The sequence below is a fragment of the Dromiciops gliroides genome, chromosome 4 (assembly GCF_019393635.1).
Source record: "Dromiciops gliroides isolate mDroGli1 chromosome 4, mDroGli1.pri, whole genome shotgun sequence".
Lineage (NCBI taxonomy): Eukaryota > Metazoa > Chordata > Mammalia > Microbiotheria > Microbiotheriidae > Dromiciops > Dromiciops gliroides.
This window is the reverse complement of record NC_057864.1, coordinates 288,508,400-288,524,885: the sequence shown is the minus strand read 5'-3', so window position 1 is coordinate 288,524,885 and position 16,486 is coordinate 288,508,400. Positions and strand designations below refer to the sequence as shown.

Here is a 16,486-nt window from a genome sequence, read left to right as displayed (position 1 = left end):
AACCATTTCCATTATTATTTCATATTTATAGCTATAGTACGTTCTCAAAATTATGTGAACCAAAAAATTGTTCACGTCTCCAACCATTTTCTTTGCTTAAAAGATAGGTAGAAGAGAATATGTAGTAATAAAACATGATATAGGATGTCTAATTGTGTGACACTTACCTGTGTAAGATCCACACTAACTCCCATAATGCCTAAAGGAATGATAATTTCAGGAAAATGTAAATGAAAAAATGATTATTAAAATATTCCAATAGACCGGATGGGTGCTTTTCACTTTATAGCTTTGCCAGTGCTATCTCCTTTCCTCAGAAAGGAATGTTATTCATATAATGAAGCTTTCAATAAGTTCTGAAGCAATGAGATTTTGAATGTTACTTTTATCTAATAGTAATTTTAGTTCATGAATATATACTCTGTTTATAGTTCTCTACTTTTAAGCAATGATCTGTTGTATCAAATAATGAATTCTTAAACATTAAGATTAAAAAACTCTAACACATTTTTTCAGACATATGACCATAAAGCTCATTGTATTTTCCAAGGTATGATAAAAATGTGAGGAAATGTTTTAAAATATCCTCATGGCTCAATTTAAAAAATGCTTCATTAATTTTACAATCCAAGAGGTACAATATATTAGATATAGTATGGTGACCATAAAGAAAAATATGAAAACATAGGTATTAGTAAGTTTTTCCTTTAAAATGCATGGTTATTTGATTTTGGTTATCTTAATTCATATGAAGTTTTAATTAAATTTGGGTTTGTGAAATTGTATCCACTGCTTATGTGCTCTAGATAAATAAATTATATATATATATATATCATATATGTCTAAAATATGCTTATGTAAATTCTGATTTGCCCCACATCAGTGCAAAAAAACCCCCAACTAGGTAATTTTCATATTCCTGAGCATAAAAGAACTGCACACTCAGGTTTCATAAATCTAATCAGTTTATCTCTTTTAAGTTGCATTTCTTCCTGTCATTTGCCTGATACAAGGAAACATTCCCTATTAGCAGAGAGATGAGGGAAGCCAGAGTTTCCCAGCCCACACATCCCATCAACCAGATCATGTCTCAATATAGTATTTCCCCTTTACTTGAACACTCTTCCTTGAAATAGTCCCTGAGGTGGTGGTGAGCACTCTGTAGCTTAGCCATTTCTCTAGACTCAAAGCATTGCCCAATAGATAGCCAATGGTAAAGCTTCTCAAAGGCTATTGTGAAGAATGGCAAATTTTAGGATGTCTGGATATTTATGCAAGTCCAGATAGACATTTCTCAATTCACTTAGCAAAATGCAAATAGATTACTTTATATTGTTATCAGTGCACATAAATTTTGGCCTGAGCAAAGCAATTTGTAGTAATTTCTGCATTTGCAAGAAACTAAACTTAGGTCATTATTATACATTATTCTGAACATCAATCTCCCTCCTCATATTTGTGAATTTGAACTTAGTGTTACTATTGGCTTAAATTAAGTTCTCTAAAGTAAATGCATTTACTGGTTACCCAAAGCATAAATACATTTAAAATTGTATCATTAATTCTAGTATCTGATCAAACCTTATCTAAGATATGGACAAAAGGGGGACATATTTATTCTTTCAGAGATTTGTATCATAATCAACCAAGACATCACTTCAGAAAGGTGACCAATTTGCTTGCGATCGTCTGCATCAATGGAGGAACAAACCCTTCTAGATTGCAATGGATAAAAACCTTCCTGGAGAAAAAGATATTTTAGTTTTCAAAATAAAGTTGACAATAGAATATGTTCATGATACATTTAAAAACAACAACTTTCATCTAAGCTGTGTCAGCTGCAGTTACCAGACAGAATGCTAGCTCATTTATTCCAATGAGCCCTAAGTTGAATGTAAGATTCAGCAGCATCTCTTTATACATACGGACACCAAATACATAGGTGAAGCCATTATTTTTCTAGTTATTTGTAAAACATATGGCATTTAAAAATATATGACAGCACGAATGAGAAAGACAGTCATTTTATTGATATTCATTTTTTCTTAATGTTTTGAGGTACCATATTATATAAAAGTAGACTGTCTTCTTTTAGTTTTGGGGTTTCCTTGAGAAAACCTGTTTTTAACCAAGGATATTGTAACTAATATTAAAATCACATAATTTCTAATGAATCATTTATTTATGAATAAAGGTAGACAACTGAAACCAGAACTTATAAAGAATTTGTTAAGTTCTGAATGTGTTTTGGTTCATATGTTCTTATAATAATAAGTCTTCTAATGTTGACTCATTATTAAGAATCTAGACTTTTACTGGCAAATTTCTTTCAAAATGTTTATGATATATTTCGAGCAGTTAATTAGCATACTTAAATTGTAATGTTCCAGTCCTAATATTCCATTTGCATGCTATGCTTTATGAACAATGAAAGTTATTCTGATAGTTAAGTAGTTCATAGTAAATATTTTTATGTCTTCTATTCAATTTCCAGCTACTTTATTTATGGACTTTAACTGGTGACAAAAAAAAATGGTTCAAAAAAAGTATCAGCTTCAAAACTGACAAATGTGCAGCAAAAGATTATGAAAACATGCAGTGTTTTTTAAAATTAAATTAACAACAATAAATAGGAAAATGTAACTAACGTATTACCAGTTTGTGCCATAAATTTAGCAGCATCAGCTTGTTCCTGAGGGACCCTTTTCTCATGAACAGATCGAGGTCGCTGACTTTTAATTGTATGATCTCCCATCATTCCAAATTCTAAAGACAGAATAAAGGTATATGAAGGCTTGTGTGTAGACATTTCTCAAAAGTTACATTACTGACTCATGCAATATGTTCCTACACATACCTAAAGGCTCCTGATTAGGTCTACATTTACTTCATTTGCTAGACTGATCTCCTTCAAATAGATCTAATCTCAATGTCAGCAGAACTTAAAACATGAACAGATTTCAAGAAACAATAGAAATATCCACTGTAATAACACACATCAGAGTATAAACCAGCTAAATGAATGGAGTCACCATACTATTGGAGATATTGTTTTAAAGCAAACGCATCATATAAATACGACCATACCATTAAATATTGCTGTTCAGTGATAGAAATTTGATTATCTTACAGGGTGCTCCCTTCTCTGAACATGAATCAACCTGACAGATTTGTCAGCATCTTTCCTTGAGTATGGGACCAGTGTCACACACTGCTTTATTTACTGAGGGGAACAGTGAATTGATGGAATGCCATGTTGTTTATAGTGGCTCTTTTCCCACAGGTTTGGAGGTACTTGGTGCATTCAAAAACTTGAGGGAAATGGAGGTCAGGGTAACATCAATTCCTCCTAAGTTGTACAAACCCCATCTCATCCTTATCCCATATCCACTCCAATCCTTTCCCATGTCAAATATAAGAAATTCACATCTCCTCTCAGTTTATAACTCATCTGGGGTATAGAATCACTGAAGTCTTTTGTCATCAAATTATGTGGCTATATAGGTTCTAGGCTAGAGTGGGGAAAATCCATGCCTATTTCAATGAGACATATCTCTTACTATATGGCAGGAGATAGATTGGCTAACTTATCAGGTTGGCCCTTCTGTTCAACCTCCCTTTGGAGAATAACCTCATAGAACTTCAAAGGAGGCTAAGCTTTTATGTCCATGTGGTTCTAAGAAAGCGATTTTAGTCTTTCTAACACTTCAGGCAATTTCAACAAAATTATGACAAAATTTCATAAGGGATAGGCCAGAGGAAAAGAAGTAGGGGTTATTTCACTTGTATGAAGTATAAAGAACAGACTTTTATTGATGGTAAAGGGAATTGGGTTCAGCATATTATAACATAATGTACAAGAATTCTTAAGTTAAAACTCCAGCACTGATGTCAGTAATTTAGAAGAGAATAATTTTATAAGCCTTAGATTTACTCATACCATCAATTCTGCATGAATTTTAAAAGAAAATACAAAATATTTTCCTCCCTAAACCATATTTTTGAGGGAATTTTAATACTTACGCTTCATTCTAAACTATATTTTTTACCACTACAATTCTACACATTGTGACCAGTTTTTTATATGGGAAGTAAAGTCCTTAGCCACATCCAGCTATATCTGGTATATCCAAATAAATCCAAATTAATAATCAAATCCATATTAATTCATAAAAATTAATAGGAAAATTTTAGTTCCATTTATTTTTTTCCTTTTTTTTTTTTTTTGGTGGGACAATGGGGGTTAAGTGATTTGCCCAGGGTCACAGAGCTAGTGAGTGTCAAGTGTCCGAGGCCGGATTTGAACTCAGGTACTCCTGAATCCAGGGCCGGTGCTTTATCCACTGTGCCACCTAGCTGCCCCCAATTTTAGTTCCATTTAGAGGAAATGCTAATGAAATAATGAAATCCCCACTCAAACCTGGGGCAGAAATGTTAAAGATATGGTCATGCTATGATTTTGATACAGTCAAAGCAATGCTGAACTTGTGGATTCATTCAATTTCAGTGAAAGGTTTCAATTGTAAAACTCATTACAAGTTTCCAATTCTTATCAATACCATTTTTGTATATGGCCTAACCCAATGTTTTACTACAAGAGTAAGAAAAAGACAAATGCCCTTTTCAGGATATTGACAATAGATTATTTATATATGGAACAAAACTCGAAAAAGGAAATTTTAAAATGCTGAGGATTTTATTTGGCAATATGATTTTATAGATGTAATCTTTCTGTTTAGTTTTTTTATAATGAAAATATATTTCATGTAAAACACAAACTTGATATGATTAACAAATGTAAAGGAATTTAACTTCAGCAAGGTGTTCTTATATGAATACAAACCTTTCAATTTACACACTGCAATATATTTTATTTGTTAATTTTAATTAATTAATTAATTAATTATTTTGGTGAGGCAATTGGGGTTAAGTGACTTGCCCAGGGTCACACAGCTAGTAAGTGTCAAGTGTCTGAGGCCGGATTTGAACTCAGGTACTCCTGACTCCAGGGCCGGTGCTCTATCCACTGCACCATCTAGCTGCCCCCTTGCAATGTATTTTAAAGGAGTGGTGTGTTTATAAAAAAACTGGTGGTATTATCTTCACGCCTTGTTTGAATTTTATTAAAAAATAAAAATTTTATGTAAAATTTTTAAAAATTGGTACAAAAATGAAGATACCAAATATAAAATCTTTTAATATTAGTTTTGAATAATTACAAGCTTCTCATATGGTTAAATCACTTTTATAATTAAAGATTATATTCAAATACATATATATGATAACACAAAAAATATATATATATATGTATTCTTTAGACAATTTTTTCTAAACCAAAGTCTGAGTGCATTGATAGAAAATAGCTTAGGGGGCAGCTAGGTGGCACAGTGGATAAAGCATCAGCCCTGGATTCAGGACGATCTGAGTTCAAATCCAGCCTCAGACACTTGACAGTTACTAGCTGTGTGACCCTGGGCAAGTCACTTAACCCCCATTGCCCTGAAAAAAAGGAAATAGCTTAGGAATTTTATTTGAAAATAGTTGTGTGTGTTTGTGTGTGGGGGAGGTTGTTCTTACATAAAAAAAAAAAGAAATAAGAAAATTACTCTAGGATTATTTCCGATCTAATTTCCATTAGCGTCCTGATTTGATGAAAGCCCATTTTTCTATTTGATAAAAATAAAAAAGTTAACTTTTAGGAGAAATTAGGATGTATGCAAAAGTCATTATATAACAATAGCAGCAGTGATTGATAATGATGATGGTGATAAATAACCTTCGATAAGCACAGAATCTTTCCATTCAAATTTTCTTTTATATGGCAAGAATGAGGGAGAAAAGGGTTATTCAAAATCATGGGCAATTTTGACAAAATAGATGATTAGACTATAGTTTGATCAGATTGTAATAATTTAGAAAATTAATCTTTGATAACTTAAAAATTTTTTAAATAGACTCCAAAATTTCAAATATCCCATTATACATTCTTGCCTAAAACACAGAAATAGGAAACTTTCCAGAAATTTAACATTTTGTTGTTTTTGTTGTTTTTTTTGAGTTTTTTGCATGGCAATGAGGGGTTAAGTGACTTGCCCAGGGTCACACAGCTAGTGTCAAGTGTCTGAGGCTGGATTTGAACTCAGATACTCCTGAATTCAGGGCTGATGCTTTATCCACTGCGCCACCTAGCTGTCCCAAAATTTAACATTTAATTCAGATGTTAAGATTCTGATTTCAGTCATTACTGCTTATCATTGTTATATAGATGATACATATTCATTAATGTTGAGAATCCATTACAGCTTTTAGTATAGGTTTTATTAGATATTTAATATCTAAATAAGGACTTCTACTTTCTTTGTTACTATTTACACTTAATCATTTACATAAAAATTTTTAGACTTTCCCTTTAAGTCTCTCTAAAAAGCCTTTTTACAGGTGTATAGTCCATTCTCCTTTGCTTATTTCACTTTGCATTTGTGGAAAATTATGTATTATATTGTTCAAAAAATTAATAGTTATACTGTTTAAATCTAACTTTATGCATCCTGTATCTAGAATATCATCTGACCCCAGTAACTCTCTAGGAATATGAGAAATGACTAATAGGAATTTGGGATTTCCCCCAGGTCCTAGATCCACGCAAAGCATTCTTATTTTGTGTTATGATACCCAGGACTTGTTTACAGTGTACCCAAGCTTATGTTTTGGGTTCTCTCCATGTGATTTGTATATGTCTTGTGTGTGATACCTTTGTCAGATGATTTGTATGTGAATTGTACTATGTGACTCTTGTCAATACCTTTGTTAAATGATTCATTTGTAACCGGGTCTGGAAAACTTTGTTAAAATTTTATATAAAGTAAGTCATCCGGGACCTAGACAGAGGGAGCCATAACTCCTCTCTGACTCTCTCTGTGTCTGTTTCTCTGTCTCTGTCTCTGCCTCTCCCCCATATGACTTAATAAATTTTTTTTGAAAACTATCAGATTTGGTGATTTATATTCTTTAACACCACATTATCTCTTTGTAAACCTCATTACTATCTATTCTATTTATTTATTTTGTTGCATTATTTCATTACCTTAGTTTATGACAACTTCTTTTACCATTTCTCTATTGTTGGTCATTTTGTTTAATCAATTTTCTTTTGTTTCTCGTTTTCATATAATGCTGCTTTGAAAATCTTCAGACCAATAGCTTTTTCCCCCATAATGCCTTTTTTTTTTTTTTGATTTGCCCAGGGTCACACAGCTAGTAAGTGTCAAGTGTCTGAGGCCAGATTTGAACTCAGGTCCTCCTGAATCCAAGGCCAATGCTCTATGCACTGTGCCACCTAGCTGCCCCCCATAATGCTTTTATAGTTGCAAGATGGGAATTAACGAGCCAAAGAGTGGTCATTTATTTGATTTTTCTGCATACAATCAGATAGCCCTCTCAAAAGATTCTACAATTCCATTCACAATTCCCTTAGCAATTACTCAATGTATCGGTCTACAACCTCATCAGTGTTGATTTCCATGACAGTACCATTTCTGAAGAATGATAAGGTGGTACCTCAAAAAAATTTTTTTTTAAACTTTCATCTTTTTAATGATGAAATGAGGTCAACTATTTCCCTCAAGCAATTATTAAAAAATTGTGTTTTGTGTTTACTTAAAAAAAATCCAATCAAATTCTTTGCTCATTTATGAGTTCTAACTTGAGGCTACCACTATGACATTTTAACAGTTCCTTATATATTTTAGATGTCAAAATTTTATAATAATAGTAAGAATAATAGTAGCTTGGACTTACACAGCCCTTTAGATTAAGTTTTGTGATGTATATCTATCAGTCATACTTGGCATAGTTTTTGTAGCCTGTTTTCTTTTTACTTGAATTGCTATTACAGAAAAATTTAATATTAATATTCCATAAACAAGCCTCTTGTTGAGAGTTCTTGTTGCCTTTACTAGAATAACAATTTAAAAATTTACCATTTATAGAAAAACCTTCAAGCATAAATGGATTTAACTGCCTACCTTATAAATTAAATACAATTGTATTATGAAATCCTGTATTTATAAAATAAAACTTTTCCATATTCTGTTTTGTGAAGAAAAAAATTAGTATTTTTGTTGATTTTTTCTAATATTACAGGCTTAAGAAAAATATAAAGTCTTTTGAGTGAACTGTGAAAAATATATTGTTTTGCTTCTGTCAGTATTTACTATAGTGTAAAAAAATTATGGAAGGGGAAATTGATTTAAAAGGACTTTTTCCCAATGCCAAGATTTCATTACAAATACAGTGGGTTGCAAATGTATCTCTTGATACAGTTTCTCCTTTTGATTTCCTCCCCTTGAGAATGACAGTGACATCTTTTTATCAAAACTCTTCTTCATTTATAATCAAACTTTGAAAGGTAACAACTATATATTTCTGGGGGAAAGCAAGTAAATATTTTCTTGCTTTTGCTTTTCTTCAATAGTGGATTTATACTGAATTTTGGATGTACTAATTGTAATATGACTAAAGAGCTTTGTGATGTAAAGGTCTCAACAACAGTTAGAACTGAAGTTAACAAAGATTTTGATTAATTAATAGGGACAAAACATAACCAAATTAAAAGGTAACTATTTTAGTAATAAAAATGCAAGCCAAATTAAGAAATGCCATTAAAACAGTCGCTTTGTAAATTTACAGTGTGCTTCTAATCCATAGGTAATACAAATATAGCCACAGGGATAACTCTAATTACAAAATGGATAAATGATCAAAGGATTTGAGCAAACTTGAAAATCCAAAATGTTAATAATTAAATGCTTGGGCTCACTACATCATTAAAGAGATTATTTTTTAAAAACTAGGTTCCATCTCATATCCTACACACATAACAAAAATTTGTGAAACTGAACACTAGGGAAATAGATTATAGAAATAGGTTGTCGAGAAAAAGATATCCTCTAATTTACTAGTGCAATTGTAAAATTGTAACATCTTTTTAGAGATCAGTTTGATAGTTTGAAGAAAAATACAGTGAGATTTCCAATTATATATCAATGACATAAAAATGATTTTGAGTAAATAACTATGACAATATGTAAAAACCTCAGTTTTAAGAGTATTTTTTTCCTGAAGGAATATTTGTTAATTCTAAAGAAAATCTAATAACCTTAAGTGGTCCCCATCAGAATAATAACATTTTTATTAAAATGTAACATTAATGTTCCCATCTGATATTGATTCCTGTTTTGCTAAATTGCTAAAACAATTAAAACAAACAAAACAAACACGCACTACATGTTAATTTACAAAAGGTAAATACTTTTAAATAATGTAAATTTATTTTAAATGCCAAAACAATTCTTTTCATAATCTATCCCTGTCTCTATAATCCCTACGAAGTACAGAAACTGGTAAATATAAAAATATAAGCACTATTTATTCATTATTGTCAATTGATAAAACTTGTGTGAAAAAAATGGAATTTAAATTTAAAGATTTAAATGAACTATTTTTTAATAATAAAAATTTTGAGAAAGCCACATTAACACCAAAATAATCAATTTGCCATTGTACGTATATCACTTAAATGTAATTATGAAGCACGTGAATCATTCCTCCAGTTTATCTTCTAGAAAGACAGCTTACACCTCCTAAAGCACAATTATGATATCAATCCCTTCATGAAGTATTTTCAAAATATCTCATTTCCTAAAAGATGAAATCCTCTAGTGTTCCTCATCCTTTCATTCAAGTACCTTTTTATTCTCATTCTAACCATTTGCAGATATTTCAAAAATGAAACCTCTACATATGTAATTCTTTCTTATCAGATTAAACTATTTGCATCTCTTCAAATAGGCCTTGAACTTCCCTATCTCTGAAGTTTTGTGTATGTCCTTTTCTATGCCTTTGTCCTCTCCACTTTCCTTCACCTGTCAAAGAATTATTCTTTATGGTCTAGCTCAAATGGCACCATTTCTATAAAAACTTCCCACAAGTCATCTCCTGTCCTCTGAATGCCTGTGGTACTTTATACTTTATACTATTCTGATTCTATTTATTACATGTTTCCTTCAATTATGCCTATTTCCCTTTATTCTTTCACCAGACTGTAAATTTCTTGAAGGAAGAAATTATGCCACATAACTCATGGTATCCAATACAATGATAATATTGTGTAGTGTATATCATAAATGCTCAATAAATATTTAATGAAGGAAGAGATGATTAAGTAACTGGAACTTGCATTAAACATTATCTTTCTGTATTCCCTCTTATATTGGGTCCTCCTAAATCTCTTTGGTTTATAAACTGTGATGACTAGAATGCATACATATAAATATATATGTATATATATTATGATAGTAATAATTTTCTATCAGTAATAATATTTACAATAAACTTCCCTAAGAAAATCATTAAGTATAATCAAAGAAAGACCATTTTTGGGAATTAAGGAAAAAAACACTCAACTGTGAACTTCCACTAATGGAAATGAGTAAGTAACTTATTTCTGATTAATTTAAGACTTTAGATATTAGTTGTTATTTTAATCCAAATTCCTTTCTTCCTTCCACCACACATATGTATTTTTTTATATTTTTGTGAAATTTTTGGAATAAGTTATATTAGGATGGAGCACAAATGTCTAAAAATACATATTCTAAGCTAAATGAGTGGGAACTTAATGCAGCATTTAAAAATTTTAATTTATTATTTTTTTTTGCGGGGAAATGAGGGTTAAGTGACTTGCCCAGGGTCACACAGCTAGTGTCAAGTGTTGAGGCTGGATCTGAACTGAGGTCCTCCTGAGTCCAGGGCTGGTGCTTTATCCACACACTGCCTAGCTGCCCTATGCAGCATTTGTTTTTGTTTTTTTGTTTTGTTTTGTTTTTACATATAAGGTATTTTATTTTTTCTGTTACATGTAAAGATAGTTCTCAACTTTTGTTTATACAAGCTTTACAATTTCAGATTTTTCTCCCTCCCTCCCCTCCCTCCCCCCTCCTCTAGACAGCTGGTAATCTGATATAGGTTATATCTATATATCTATATATCATATCTATATACATATAGATAGATATATATACACACACACACATATATATACACATAATAACATTAATCCTATTTCTGCATTAATCCTGTTACAAGAGAAAAAATCAGAGCAGTGATGCAAAACCTCAAAATAGAAAAAAAAACCAAAAGCACCCAAAACAAAAGAAATAATATGGTTCAATCAGCATCTATACTCCACAGTTCTTTTTTTTTTTTCTTGGATTTGGAGATCCTCTTCTATCATGAGTTCCCTGGAACTCTTCTGTACCATTGCATTGGTGAGAAGAATATAGTCCATCACAGTAGGTCAACACTCAATGTTGATGATACTGTGTACAATGTTCTTCTGGTTCTGCTCATCTCACTCATCATCAGCTCATGTACGACCCTCCAGGTTTCTCTGAACTCCTCCTGCTCATCATTTCTTATAGCACAATAGTATTCCATTGTATTCATATACCACAACTTGTCTAGCCATTCCCCAATTGATAGGCACCCCCTCAACTTCCAATTCCTTGCTACCACGTAAAGAGCAGCTATAAATATTTTTGTACATGTGGGTCCCTTTCCCCCTTCCATGATTTCTTTGGGAAAAAGACCTAAAAGTGGAATTGCTGGGTCAAAGGGTATGCACAGCTTTATTGCCCTTTGGGCATAATTCCAAATTGCTCTCCAGAATGGTTGGATCAGTTCACAGCTTCACCAACAATGCATTAGTGTTCCAATTTTCCCACAGCTTCTCCAACATTTATTATCTTCCTTTTTTGTCATTTTAGCCAATCTGATAGGTGTCAGGTGGTACCTCAGAGTTGTTTTAATTTGCATCTCTCTAATTATTAGAGATTTAGAGCATTTTTTCATATGGGAATAGATAGCTTTGGTTTCTTCATCAGAAAACTGACTGTTCATATCCTTTGACCATTTCTCAATTCGGGAATGAGCATTTGTTTTTAAGCCAACATCAAATGACTTTAAGAAAACATCTGGATAGGCCAGTGATATAACCTTATAAAATATTATTTACATTAGCAACAATACAAAAACATTCATATGTATTTCATATCTGTATATTTAGCTCTAACATATCCCCAAAATCACTCTCTGTGGACAATTGCTTGTGGATGTCCTATTAACCTTCCAAATAAAACCAATCCATAATAAATCTTGTTATCTTCTCTTTAAATCTAATTCTTTTATAAACTTCCTGGTTTTTGGTGAGGGCAGCAATCCTACCAGTCACATAGGTAAATGACTTCAATATCATACTTGAATCTCCCTTTTCCCTAAAAAACCCTACCAAATCAATCAATCACAAACATTTACTAAGTAAATATTATGCGTCAGGCACTATTGCAATTTCTAGGTGTACGAATATTAAAAGCAAATGGAATTTATATTCTAATTGGAGAGACAAACACATATTAGCTTATAAATAATAAATGGAAATAAATAAAAGATAGGGAGAGAACTAATAAGGAATTCAAGAAAAGTTTTTATATGATGATTACTGAGATGCATCTGGAAGAGTGGGATTCTTTGAGAAAGAAGTAAAGGGGATGGGGGCGGTACATTCCAAGTATGGTGGATAGCCAGTGGAAAGCCATGGGGAGCTGAGATAGAATGACATGTGTGAGGAACAATGAGAAATCAAATAGGGCTGGATTGCAGAGTTCAGGAAGGGGAGTAATGTATAATCAGGCCAAGAAGATAGGTTGGGCCAAGGTTTTAAAGAGCTTTAAAAGCTAAACAGAATTTATATTTTATCCTAGATGGAGTCAGAATCACTGGAGTTTAATAAAATAGTCATAGCTGTACTTAATGAAAATTATTTTGGGAACTGTCTGGGGGTACAGATGGGAGTAAAGAGAGATAAAGCAGGGAGACTAATCAGGAAGCCATTCCGTTGTTTTAGGCAAAAGGTTATAAGGGTCCTAATCAAGGCAGTATCTATATGACTAGAGAAGGTGTGAGATAAGAGAGATGTTAAAAAAGTAGAAAGGGCAAGATTTGGCAACTGAAGAAATAAGTGGAATGACAATGAGGAATGGAGGAAAATGCTGAGGTAACAAACATAGGGGAACTCAGAAAAAGACAGTGCCTTTGAGGGGAATTTGGAAGAGTGGTGGATTTGGTATGTTTGGGACATTGTTTTTGCGTGATATTTCTGAGACATTCTCCTTGAAATGCCTCAAAGGAAGTTAGTAGTATATGCCTCAAACTCAAGGGAGAAATCAGGGTGGGATATAGAGATTTGTGATTCATCTTCAATCAAGTCATATTAAAATCTATGTACATTCAGTTGCCAAGGTGTATTTATTCAACCTCCACAGCACCTCTCATATCATTCACCATATAGCCATTGACAAAGTCACTTCTTTAGTTCAGATAATCGTCACTTCTTTCCTCAACTGTTGTATCTGTATAATTGGTGTACATGTTTCCTATCTCCAGTTCCACAAGGTCCAGGTCTGACCATTTCTCTCCTGCCTCTAGCAGAAGACACACGCTATCCATTTCCATGTAATGGCATAGTCTTTTAAAGTCCTTTTAGCAGATTGGTGCTAAAAAGGGCAGAAAGAGTAGTGTTGGGTAAAGGAAAAGATTTAAATAAATTCTTAAAGAATGTAAAATATGGCTCCTGTTACAAACTTTTGGATACCTGAATGGAAGAGGGAGAGGACTTTGATTTAACAAGAAATGCTAAAATATAGGCTTGAAGAAATAATAGATTTCAGGTGGGATTTGAGCAATTTTGGTTAAAAATGAACTATGTTTTGAATGTAAATATCTGAATCACCTTGCGAGTGATATAGGATACCTAGGAAGTATGTGAACTCTTTGATGGTTTACTGGTTAGAGAACTTTTATTTATTAAAAACTAGAAAAACTATGAGTACTTGAAAAAAGATTCAAGGACACAAAATGGTTGAAGGTCCATTTTGGGACCTTAGAAATACAAGAGAATTATGTTACCTCAGCTCATTTCCTATATGTCTTTTATGACTAAAGAGGATAAAACTTTAAAAATGAGGAATCATATAAATATTTGGAGACTGAGATAAGATTTTTAAAATGACTCAGTTTCACAAGAAAAAAATAGTGAATGGTTGATAGCTTTTAAGAAAAAGATGAATTGGGGCAGCTAGATGGTGCAGTGGATAAAGCATTGGCCTTGGATTCAGGAGGACCTGAGTTCACATCTGACCTCAGACACTTGACACTTACTAGCTGTGTGACTCTGGGCAAGTCACAACCCCAACTGCCTCACCAAAAAAAAAAAAAAAAGATGAATTATTGAAATGAAAGAGGCTTTCATCAAAGTAATTGAAAGATATAAAAGATAGAGGTGGAGACTGAAGAAGAAACAATGTGGAAAGATTGAAGAAATGGTAGGAAATTAGAAAAGGATTCTGTTGGAGTTTTAAGAGCCTCTGAGTAAGAGCAGTAGGCTTCAGCTATATGTATGATTCCTTATGGGCAGGTTAAAAGCAAAAATTTCAACTACTGAACATCAGCACCACCTAAAGGTTAAGAGAAGCAAAACTTAGGAATGTTGACCTTTTTTTCTTCCTCAGCTATGTGAGGGAAAAATCAGAAAGAAGAAAAACATATATTCTAACTGTTTGAGAGGAAGAGCTGGCTAGACTGGTTTGCTTTATGTCCAGAGGGTCAGTTTGGGAGATTGTGTTTGAACTATTCTGTCTGCACAATGCATATAGAATCCAGGTGAATAAATAACTGGTTGAGATGGTTTAAATAGTCCAGAGATAGCCAGCCTTCTGAGTTTCACAGTTATTGGTCTTAAAGATAATTGCTTTATTAACATCTAGAGGTGATACTTCCTAAATTATATTATAGAGGTGACAATAAGTTGAAATAACTTGTGAAAGTTATGTTTAAGTATAGAAGAGGATCATTCCAGCTAGAGAAATATGAGGAATAAGAGTTAACAGAGAAGCAGTTTGTTTTGTTTTGTTTTTTATTTTGGGGGGTTTATTTTGGCTGGGCAGTGAGGGTTAAGTGACTTGCCCAGGGTCCCATAGCTAGTAAGTGTCAAGTGTCTGAGGTCGGATCTGAACTCAGATCCTCCTGAATCCAGGGCCAGTGCTTTATCCACTGTGCCACCTAGCTGCTCCCAGAAGTTTCTTATTTTGTAGATATTCTTGAAGTACCAATGGCATGAAAACCTGAATTTCGGAGATGTGAATTTCCTCCCTCATGAACTTTTGTTAGGTTCCAATAAATATGTGACTAGTCTCCTCAAAAGACACTGAGAGCTGTAATGGGAGAGTGTGAATAAAGAGTGTATCTGGGGGCAGCTAGGTGGAGTAATGGATAGGGCACCGACCCTGGATTCAGGGGGACCTGAGTTCAAATCCGACCTCAGACCCTTGACACTTATTAGCTATGTGACCCTGGGCAAGTCACTTAACCCCAATTGCCTCACCAAAAAAAAAAGTGTATGTGGATTTTGAAGCATTTTATTATTTATATATGCATTTTAATATATTATTATTTCTTTCGCTTTATTGTTAGCCAATCATGATGTCTAAGATCTAAAAGTATAATTTTTTGAGTGGTTCATTTGTGTAAATGTAATATTTGGCATATGGATTATCCACCAAAACCAGATAGTTATATTATGAGTGGGTAGTTGATAAATAGATATACATTGGTAGGGACTTGAGAGTTTGAGGAATGTCTTAACATTTAATAGTGTTGCCCCCAGGACCCTGAGAAAATTTGAATGTAACTGTGAGAGGGTAATTTTCCTAGCAGTGTTCTACTGGTAATTTGGGCCATCAGCAACATACTGACAAATGACATTCCCATATTTATTTCCTATGGCTATTTTTTGCATACTTTATATTCTTTTCAAACTGGACAAGTTGTTTCCTGAACTCAATATTCCTTCTTCTGCCTCTGCATCCCATAAGCCTACAATATACTTATTCCTCATATCTACCTCTCAGAATCTTAAAGACTACTTAATTGCTACCTCCTATGTGAAATCGGCCCTGATATCTCTACCTTACATCCCTTGTGTGGTTGTTAGTACTCTTACTAGAATCATATGATAACATAATCCCTGGGTTGGAAAGGATGTCAGAGGCTAGTTGATTATGCCCATATATAAATGAGAATTCCCACTACATTATAAGCTGCAAGTTTCAATATTATCTATCCTAGAAGAATTCCATTCCTCTTCTTCATAACTAATTATGTCTTGATTTTTATCTTGGATCAAGCCTACATTTGCTTCTTTGAAACTACCACCAATTATCCCAAGTTTAGCTTTCTGGGACCAATGAAAAGACACTTAATTCAATAATTCAATCAACAAGTATTTTTAAAGCATCTACTATGTTCCAGGAAATTATTTTCCCACATGATACTCAAAGAAAATGATAAAATTCTCCTTAAATCTTCAAAAATA

At 32.9% G+C, this 16,486-nt stretch overlaps 1 protein-coding gene across 1 annotated transcript in view; it reads right to left on the bottom strand.

The window, feature by feature from the left end:
* ADGRB3 (adhesion G protein-coupled receptor B3) overlaps nt 1–16,486 on the bottom strand; it is an 890,484-nt gene that overhangs the window by 543,743 nt on the left and 330,255 nt on the right. The window contains 1 exon segment of the mRNA XM_044001123.1: nt 2,656–2,766. Coding sequence (XP_043857058.1) covers nt 2,656–2,766 — 111 coding nt within the window.